Source organism: Neltuma alba, unplaced genomic scaffold, assembly GCF_004799145.2.
Source record: "Neltuma alba isolate B1F8T4 unplaced genomic scaffold, ASM479914v2 tig00007612_pilon, whole genome shotgun sequence".
NCBI classification, from domain to species: Eukaryota; Viridiplantae; Streptophyta; class Magnoliopsida; order Fabales; family Fabaceae; genus Neltuma; species Neltuma alba.
In genome coordinates, this window is record NW_021634826.1 from 50,461 (window position 1) to 61,111 (window position 10,651).

The 10,651-nt window shown below is 34.1% G+C and overlaps 1 protein-coding gene across 1 annotated transcript; it reads right to left on the reverse strand.

The window, feature by feature from the left end:
* Positions 1-1,366: 1,366 nt before the first annotated feature.
* On the reverse strand, positions 1,367-5,944 carry LOC114752920 (protein IQ-DOMAIN 14-like). Its single transcript, XM_028941615.1, has 4 exons — positions 5,459-5,944; positions 3,393-3,590; positions 3,007-3,075; positions 1,367-2,461 (listed from the first exon to the last, which is right to left on the reverse strand). Exons 1-4 carry the CDS (start codon positions 5,852-5,854, stop codon positions 1,769-1,771), a joined length of 1,356 nt encoding a protein of 451 aa, XP_028797448.1. The 5' UTR covers positions 5,855-5,944; the 3' UTR covers positions 1,367-1,768.
* Positions 5,945-10,651: the final 4,707 nt, after the last annotated feature.

The following is a 10,651-nucleotide window of genomic DNA, read 5'->3' on the forward strand; positions in this document are numbered from 1 at the left end:
CATTTTCGTGGGTAAGAGAAAAGACCTATCAACTAACCCAAGTCTAAGTTTAACTAGCTTTACAAGATTCTTGCTATTTCACAAGCATGCTTAATTTAGGGGGAACTTCTGTAGTAAAGAATAAGACAAATGATTAAGATTTTGATTTAATTAAAACTGTGTGACATACTTGATGATATGTCATAATGTAATACATCAAATCATATTTCATAACAAAGCATTGGTCCCTTCAGGAACTAGTCACTTTGAGGGCTGGAAATTGGTGGGTACATCATGATTATCCTATCCCTGTCATGAAAAGAGCTCCAATTATTTTCAAGCATTCAAAATTTGGGGAAGTTCCATGGATATATTAATCTAGATATCTATATAATTTATACTATATGTATACGAAGTTATGTCATATTTAACTGGTGAATAATATTACGATTTGTCAGTGACTTGCAGGTTGCAGTTGATTAATTTGAATAGATTAAAATAGTTATTAAATTATTTTAAACTATTTATATTCATCGTTTTTCTCTAAATTGGTTTGCCTCAGTTATAAATTAATATATATATATAATCTATTGATTTACATAAATATTTTAGAGAGTTCATGTCACATATATTATAATTAAGTAATTTAGTAACTTTTTTAATATCTTAAATTAATTAACTGGATCTTATATTAAGGATAAGAGGTAGTATTAGACAGTGTGCATTGTTGTTTTGTGATATAGGTTTTATAAGTTACTGTGTCTCCCAAAATGATCTTGTCACAATTTTTTTTTAATGTAATGTATGGGACGAATCTCTAGTTTATATATGAAATATGTTATAATAATCAAAGAAATGTTGCTTTTTTTCCCCTTGGTAATAGAATATTAAAAGATTTCAGTGCATTATTTAATGATCTTATTCTTTTATGCCAATGTAATCCCCACGTTAACAGCCAACCAATGATAATCATGAATTATTATGATGATAATTTCGTGGCCCCACAAACATGAATGATAATCATTTCTATTAATGCAAAAAGTTTTTGACAAGTCCTCATGCTCCTAAGGAGAACGGAATTAAGAATTTTGAATTTCATTTGTTTTTCAAAAGGAGGTTTCACCGTTTAATGAACGCACCAAAGTTTGGAACAATTTCTTTTAAAAGAAACGTATAAATTTTTGGCCGAAAAAAACAAAAACGTATAATTAATTTGATCGACTTATTAACTTGGTTGATGAAAACTATGCATCCCGTATAAAGGATATTTTGATGGACTGAGAAAATGACCTTTTTATCCTTCAAAAGAACTAAATGACTATCAATACGTTGTCAAGGAATACGAAAATATTAATTTAAAGCAAAGAATATCTATAGAAAAAACAAATTAAAAATAAACAACACGGTAAAACCATACCCACTTACAGTTTAAAAACAATACATCTCTCACACCAGCAGTGTACGGACAAATACTTTAGATTGCCAGGTCAAATAATTTACATGTGAAACTATTGCAGGGTAGTGATACGGAGATTGGATCTCTGAGATCCCTGCAAAATACTTCCCATTCCCAAGAGCCATTGTTACACAAATTTCAAGGTCCTCACTTCAGCCAAAGTTAGTTCCAAAAAAAATCCAATCTAAGTTAGACCACTTGAAACAAAAAATCCAGATCTCCACAGCAAAATCCAACTGCTTCCAAACACCCATAATCCGGGCAGAAAAAGGAAACTCCTTTTTCTCCCTTTTGTTCTTGGAGGTTACTGGGTTATAATAACACATGCAGGCATCACCTTAAATTGGCACTCCCAACTCTGTTCAAGTGGGTTGAAGATGGATAGACTCTGTTCCTGAAATCTCCATCCCTATCTGAATCCCAGAACCCTTGAACACTTCTCCCACTTGAACTGTATCTCTCAAATTCCAACCTTTGCCTAGGAGCACTCTGAGATCTAACCTTAGCCCTTGATGATTCAGTGTTGGCCATGTAATTTGGATAGCCAAAGAAACCCCAAGAACACTCACTCCTTGTGGGTGTGAAAGGGCCTTTCCTTCCTCCACTTCCAGGTCTAGATGAAGCCGAAAGTGCTTGTGGGCTATTCTCAGCAGTTCTTGAAGCTGATGCTACTTCTTTCCCTTTCTGAATTTTCAAGGAGCTCAGTGATGAGAGGCTTTGGTTTAGAGCTTTTGCCGAGCTTTTTGATGGAGAGTCATATGCCATCTCACTGTTGAGGTAGTCCGAAGCCATGTAGTATTGAGATGCGTGGAAGGAGCTGCTACTTCGGTGAGACCTGAGGTGTGGCTTCCATGTGTCCACTTCAAGGATCTTGTCACTCTTCTCATCATCAGCACGCACATTTCTCAGTGAAGCGTCTCTGGAGTGGCTCCAAATACTTTCTTCCATCCAACGATCCAACCAATGTGATCCAAACTGTGCTCTTTGTGGGCCAATCTCCCTAAAATTTGCATTGGAGCTACATCTCTACAAGTTTATACACAAGAATGCAATTAAAAATTGGAATAAATCAATTCCAAAAAAGAGAAATGCCACGTCAACGAGCAAGAAAGCAGAACGGTTTCTTCATCATGTCTAACTGTTTTCAGTAACTTTTTTTAGAAGAAACCATACACAACTTCCCTGAACAATATAATCAAAATTGCATCTATGATACCACAAGCTATCAGACTCCAGTTATGCATATCATGTGCAATTGATGCCTAAAAACTACGTGGTTGTAGTATCTCAAGCATGTGTAAAGTTGAAGGACGTGGTGGAGACATCTTATTTTCTGGTAGTCATGTGATTTTTAGACTTTCATTTTGACAAATTAGTAATATTTTCACTCCTCGGAAATAGCCTAGGGTGTTAAGTGTAATTTTTTAAGGTCATGCCCCCAAATGTAATTGAGCTGTAATCTATATGATTATTAATTGTGGACACTTAATTATTCGTTCTTGGGGGAAGAAATTACCATTGAAACCATAAAAAGATATCAAAAAGCAATTTATGGGAAGAATCACAGGTACCTTTAGGATCGATGATCCATCAACCTTAGTACTATAGGCACGAAGTGGATGCTCATGATCTTCAGGGACCTGCGGTTAAATAATTAAAAATCAGACAGGTAAATTGCATATAAAAGTCCTTGAATGTGCAAATGAATATTAGCGTGAGGTAGTAGCAGAGAAGTTTATGAAATTGAATGCACTCAGCTCCAACGTAGACAGGTTACACCATTTTGTATATAAGAAAAGTTTTGCATTAGGTCATTTGAGGCTACTTCAGATGATAAGGGCGAGGTAGTATATGAGCAGAGGTCCAAGGTTTGTATTAGCCTTTCCAACACATTTTGCTTTGGTTATTAAAAATTGAATCTGGATTATCATGCAGAAAGCAAAATAAGTTTTCTTACAGGGTGGTAAAGCAGTGAAGACTTGCTAGAAGGCAGATGATCTGACACGTGCCCACGACTTGCACGTGCCCGAGCCTGCAGTCTGACCAATGTTTGCATGCGCCTGAGCATGTCTGCAGTTTGCTTTCTCACTATGTGGCCTCTCACCAGTGCTTGCAGCTTCACCAATGCTTTGAGTGCTCGTAGTGCTCTCCTTGCCTGTAAAATCCATCCCAAAAATTTCAGCTTCTCTTGCTCTAACAACACTATCCAATAACAATCAAATTACGCTCTCAGGAACATTTTCAGAAGAAAAACAATGAAAATCCTTGATGAGGTAGTATAATTTTTAGCCGCTGAAAATTACAAGCCTCAACTAATTGTTCTCTGAATCTCAGAAATGTGGAATTTAGTGCTTAAAGGTTTTTGACTCACTATTCTTCAATGCCCAAATCATGTACATATTAATTATTTTTGCCCTCCTTTTTTGATTGGCTAGAATTAGCAATTAACAAGTAGAGAGTAAATAATATACTTTTAACTTCAAGCATTGAATAGTTGAAGCATGAGTCTTTGAAGCCTCGGTATGAAATATAGCACGGACCAAACAGGATTAAATAAAGAAAGATAGACCAGACTAGCAAGCATGTAAAGGAGCATAGACTGGTGAATGAAATCATTAATAAACCCCATACTCACATGCAGCCACTTTGAAAGGGGCAAAAAATTCCTTTATTGATGCTTCCTTTTAATTCACTGAAACTTCCTTTGCTACACTACCTACCTTCGCAGTCCTAGCACAAGTCCAATGAACTTAGCAGCCTTACTGTTTACTTTAATTCCTCCTAAAAGTATACACCCAACTATTTGCGTTCTTACCCTTAGAAACTTTCACGTGAAGACTAGAATATGACTAAAATTTTAATATAAAATATGTTGAAAAGCACTTTTCCTTCTTCCAAAAGTAGCTTCGTGCTTTTCATTTGGCAAGGCCTACCATTCAGACAAAGTCCACTACATGGTTGTATCTACTCTCTATTTCTCTCATAAATTAAGAGACCCCAGCACCGAAAATTTTTACTTCCGGACTTGTCCCTCAGTGTCCTTCCCTTACATTTCATAGTAGGACATAGTTGATGATGCGTTGGCACAGAGCCACCCACCTATGGGGTTAAGCATCCTCTCATCTTTTCTTCGAGACAAAACAATAGTCATTGAAATTGATATATCTTTATTTTGCTATATAGGTCACTCTACTTTCCCTACAGGAAAGGCAATAGAAAAAGTCTCACCGAATATGTGGGGCTCTTATATCCACTTTTCTCGACCATTATTCTCATTTCTCTCACATTCAAACTTCAAACAGAAACCCATTGCCAAGTTTCGTCACCACACAACACCGACGTTTTGACAGAAAGCACAAAGAAACACCCTCTCGATTTAAAGGTGACCCAACAAAACAATAAAAAAAATTTCTAGAGCACTTGGTGACGAACAGTAATTCGTCGTGTGACACCCCAATTATGTTTTAGGCACACAAAAAAGTTAAAAATTGTAAATTTACAGTGAAAACTACAGGGGGAAGTTTAGACGAATATGTGGGATGAGTCAGAAGATGAAATCACACACGTGCCGAATTGTCGGCGGCAACTTATTTATTCTGTCCAGACTCCACACTGGAGAGCGCAGTTTCCAGAATTCTGTCCACTAAAGAAAATTTGGTTTTATAAATAATTATTTTTGGAAGTAATGAGGTTGTGTGGTGCGGTAGGAGGGGACGATGACCACTGTCGCGAAAAATATCGTTTAAATGAATAAAATATTTTTACGATATTGAAAAGCATGTAAAATATGAATATATTATTAGCGTTTGGCTACTGGGAAAAATCACTTTAATGTTGGAAAATCGGCAACAGCTAACCCAGACAGAGAGGCAAGTGAATTTTGAAATTATCGTTGAGAATTCAAAATTGAAATCGGAAAACCAAGCAAACGAGTGAATTCAGCAAGAAGGCCTAATCTCGGGAATAAGAAGCACGCAGCGTAGTTCCAGGGTAATAATGTCAAAGGGGAAATTCAGTACCGACCAGATAAGACCGGAAAGCGGACTGTATTTTAACGGCAGCCGCTTGCTCCACCCACCGGCGTTGGCTAGTGCTGGCCTGTGTCGTGCTCACCGGTCGAGTGACGGTGGGGCCATTGGTTAGTCGGACTACCTCGGCGGCTGCATGGGCAGCGGCTAGTGCAGCCTCTGCTACGGCGGCCGTGGCCGCCGCTACAGCAATGGCATGCTTATTGGCATCTAAAGAGTCGGAGAACGTTGCAGAGGAATCAAAGTGACTGAGATCAGATCCTTTAGTTTTCGAACCGTGAGACTTGTCCTTTTTGGTTTTGCTGAAGCTCCATTTCTTCTTGTCCTTGCCGGAGGAAGCGGAGGAATGAACCGATTTTTTGGCGCCGAAGAGTCGCCGGAGAAAGCCCATGGCTCAATGGTGAAGAAGAAGGGTGGAGATTGTAGCGAAGAAGAGCATGGTTCCGGAATTTAGGTCTCAGAGAGAGAGAGGGGGGGGGGGGGGGGGGGAGTGAAGGAATTGGAATGGTTCAAGAGGCAGGGAACACTCGGATTATGTAGTTGCAGTTGCGGATTTGGATGTGAGAGCTCGGATGTCAAGGTCCGGTTGCACGCGCTTCGAAAGAGTTCGCATCACGCGCTGCATTTCTTTTTCTTTGCTCATCACATATTAAAAAAAGTTAAGGTGTAAATATACCTATAAACTTATACTAAATGTGTGTCTAGTACTATAAACAAACTTTCGGTATAAAAATATACATGATAATTTTAAAAAGTTACAAAAATACCATGACCATTAATTATTGTAATGTTGACCATTTATTTCATTGAAAGTGCTAACGTGGACACTGACATGGATGCTGATATGGTTTAGAGAGTTTGATAAGAAAGTGTGAAGATACAAATATACCTACAAGCTTGTTCCAAATAAGGCTTGACACCATAAACAAACTTTAGGTGTAAAAATACCTATAATCATTTCAAAACAACCCTAAAATACTGCAATTGTTTAATTAATCAAAGATGACTTTCTAATTCAAACTTTTAACTAAAAAATGTGACATGGACCCTAAGCCAATGTTTCAATCTCCCTCCTTCAAATGCAACTTGCTTCTCCTTTCAAATAATCATGTTTCAGTCTCCCTTCGATCCCAATGATGTTCTCTCCTCACTGTTGCACTTTTACTGAAGAGAAACAAACTGAAACTGTTCACAAAACTTGCTCCTTCATTTCATATATAAAAGTCTCTCTTTTTTTAAGAAGAGCAATACTGCTCTCTCTTAGTTGCTCTTTTCACATCTCCTCTAGTTTGCTAAGAGGAGAGGCTTACACTTGAAGGAGAAAGATTGAAACACTAACTCAACATCTATGTCACCTTGTTTGGTCAAAAGTTTGAGTCAAACAGCCGTCTTTAATGAATTAAGCAACTATAGCATCTTAGTGTCTTTTGGAATGATAGTAGGTATTTTTGCACTTTAGGTTTGTGTATGGTATCAAGTGCACATTTGACAAAAGTTTATAGGTATATTTGCATATTCACTCTTTTTTATCATACTCTCTAAGGTATGTCAGTGTCCACATCAACACTTTTGGTCAAATAAATGGTCAACATTATAATAATTAACGGTTGTGAAAGTTTTGTAACTTTTTGAAATCATCATGTAAATTAATAAGAATTCTAAAAGTACTGACTAGGTTGAATTTTATTTTTTTCCCCTTACTGAGCTTAAAATTATGTCATTTTGAGTTTGAGAAAAATAAATCAAACATTTTGTTTAATTATTTGTGATTTATACATAAATATTTATTTTTATTTACCTGTAAATTAATAATTTTGTATCTAAATGTTATTTTTATAGTTATATTATTTAGGGTTAAGGTGCAAATATATCTATGAACTTATACTAAATGTGTGTTTGGCATCATAAAGAAATATTGAGTGCAAAACTACACATGATGATTTCAAAAAGTTGCAAAAATGCCATGACCGTTAATTATTGTAATGCTGATTGTTTGTTTGACTGAAGGTGCTGACATGAACGTTAACATGGATGCTGATGTGGCTTAACATGTCTGATAAAAAAGAGTGAAGGTGCAAATATACCTATGAATTTGTCCCAAATATGTGCTTGACACCATAAACAAACCTTGGGTGTAAAAATACCTATAATCATTTCAAAACAACCCTAAAATGCTACAATTGTTTAATTTATCAAAGATGATTTTCTAATGGAAAAATTGCAAATAAAGACCCTCCAATATATAAAATGGCAATCAGGGACCTTGAATTTGAGAAATTGCTCACAAGGATCCGGTCCCAATTTGCAATTATGAAATCATGGCCAAATTATCAAAATACCCCTCTTTAATTTTTTTTTAAAAAAAGAACACCACTGCCTCGCCGGAATCCGACCGCCGGCACCGGAGCTCCGCCACCCCTGCTGGATTCCGGCCATTGCGGGCGGCCTTCCTTTGTTTTTTTTTGCAACTGTATTTTTTTAAATAGGGGGAAGTGAGGTTAGGGGGATTTGATCCCCCCAACTTAATGCTTCCCAAAATTAGGAATAACTATCGAACCAACAAATTTTTACTAACATTATAATACAAAAAAAAATATAAGTTAACTCATTTACTCTTGTTCCAGGTGATAACAACAATACATTTAGAAATAACAAGTTCTGATTGTAAAATAACACGTTTGGAATGAAAATTTAACAATATGTTTTTTTTATAACAACAAATTTTATTGCAGGTGATAACAACAATATATTTGAAAATAACAAGTTCTGATTATAAAATAACAAGTCTGGGATTAAAATTTAACAACACGTTTTTTTTATAACAACACACTCTGTTTCAGGTGATAACAATAATACATTTGGAAATAACAAGTTCTAATTATAAAATAACAAGTCTGGGATTAAAATTTAACAACACGTTTTTTTTATAACAACACACTCTGTTTCAGGTGATACAATAATACATTTGGAAATAACAAGTTCTGATTATAAATAACAAGTCTGGAATTAAAATTTAACAACACGTTTTTTAGAAAATTATTTATATTATGATTTTGGAAAATAAATTATTTATAAATTATAAAAATATTTTTAATATATTTATTTTTTCTAAAAAATACTTTTTAATCTATTATCTATACAACTCATTATAAATCAAACTACTTCTTATAAATTATAAAGCATTTATAATTAAGTATTTTTAATCTATAAATCATAGTATAAATTTTTATATTATTTCATTCTTTAAATATTAAAATTTATTATTAAGTATTTAAATATTATAGTATAATTTATTATTTCATTCTTTAAATATTAAAAATAGTTTTTATATTTAAAGAATAAAATAGTATTTTTAATTATAAATTAGAGATAAATTTCATTTATAAATTTTAGCAATCAAAAAGTATTTTTAATCTACAATAAATTGTACTATTTATAATTTATAAGAAGTAGTTTGATTTATAATGAGTTGTATAGATATATAGATTAAAAAAAAAAAATTAAAAAAGTGTGTTGTCATTTTCCTTAAATTTTATTTATGAATTTGAACAATAAAAAAGTATTTTTAATCTATAATAAATTACACTTCAAGTTCTGATTATAAATTGGAGATAAAAATTATTTTTTAGAAAATTAAATAGATTAAAAATACTTTTTATAAGTTATAAATAATTTATTTTTCAAAATTATAAAATAATTAATTGTTATAAAAAAATATGTTGTTAAATTTTAATTCCAGATTTCTTATTTTATAATCAGAACTTGTTATTTTCAAATGTATTGTTGTTATCACTTGGAATAAAATGTGTTTTTATATAAAAAAAAGGTGATGTTAAATTTTAATTCCAAACTAGTTATTTTATAATCAGAACTTGTTATTTCTAAATATATTGTTGTTATCACCTGAAACAAAGTGTGTTGTTATAAAAAAACATATTGTTAAAATCATAATCCCAGACTTGTTATTTTATAATCAGAACTTGTTATTTTCAAATATATTGTTGTTATCACTTGCAACAAAATTTGTTGTTATAAAAAAAACATATTGTTAAATTTTCATTCTAGAAGTGTTATTTTACAATCAGAACTTGTTATTTCTAAATGTATTGTTGTATCACCTGGAACAAGAGTAAATGAGTTAACTTATATTTTTTTTTGTATTATAATGTTAGCAAAAATTTGTTGGCTCGATGGTCATTCCTAATTTTGGGAAGCATGAGGTTGGGGGATTTGATCCCCCAACCTCACTTCCCCCCATTTAAAAAAAACAATTTCAAAAAAAAAAAACAAAGGAAGGCCGCCGGCAATGGCCGGAATCCGGCCACCGGCATCGGAGCTTTGGCGGCCGAATTCCAGCGAGGCAGTGGTGTTTTTTTTATAAAAAAAATTTAAGAGGGGTATTTTGGTAATTTAGCCATGATTTCATAATTACAAATTGGGACCGGGTCCTTGTGAGCAATTTCTCAAATTCAGGGTCCTTGATTGCCATTTTATATATTGGGGGGTCTTTATTTGCAATTTTCCCTTTTCTAATTCATACTTTTGACTAAAAAGGATAACACGGACCCTAAGCTAGTGTTTTGTCTCCCTCCTTCAAGTGCAACTTGCTCCTCCTTTCAAGTGATCGCGTTTCAATCTCCCTCCAATCCCAATGATGTTCTCTCCTCGCTGTTGCATTTTCATTAAAGAGAAACAAGCTAAAACTCTCCACAAAACTTCTTCATTTCATCTATTAAAGTCTCCCCTTTTCTAAGAAGAGCAGTGCTACTGTCTTTGTTGCTCTCGTCATGTCTCCTCTAGTTTGCAAAGAGGGGGGGCTTACACTTGAAGGAGGAAGACTAAAACACTAACTTAACATCTATGCACCTTATTTAGTCAAAAGTTTGAGTTAGACAGTCATCTTTAATGAATTAAACAAATATAGTCTCTTAGGGTTCCTTGGAATGATAGTAGGTTTTTTTACACCCTAGGTTTGTGTATAGTGTCAAGTGCACATTTGACAAAATTTCATAGGTATATTTGCATCTTCACTCTTGTTTATCGTACTCTCTAAGCCATGTCATCATCCACATCATCACCTTAGGTTAAACATACGGTCAATATTACAATAATTAATGGTCGTGTCATTTTATAACTTTTTGACATCATCATGTGTATTTTTACATCCAAGGTTTGTTTATAGTTCCAG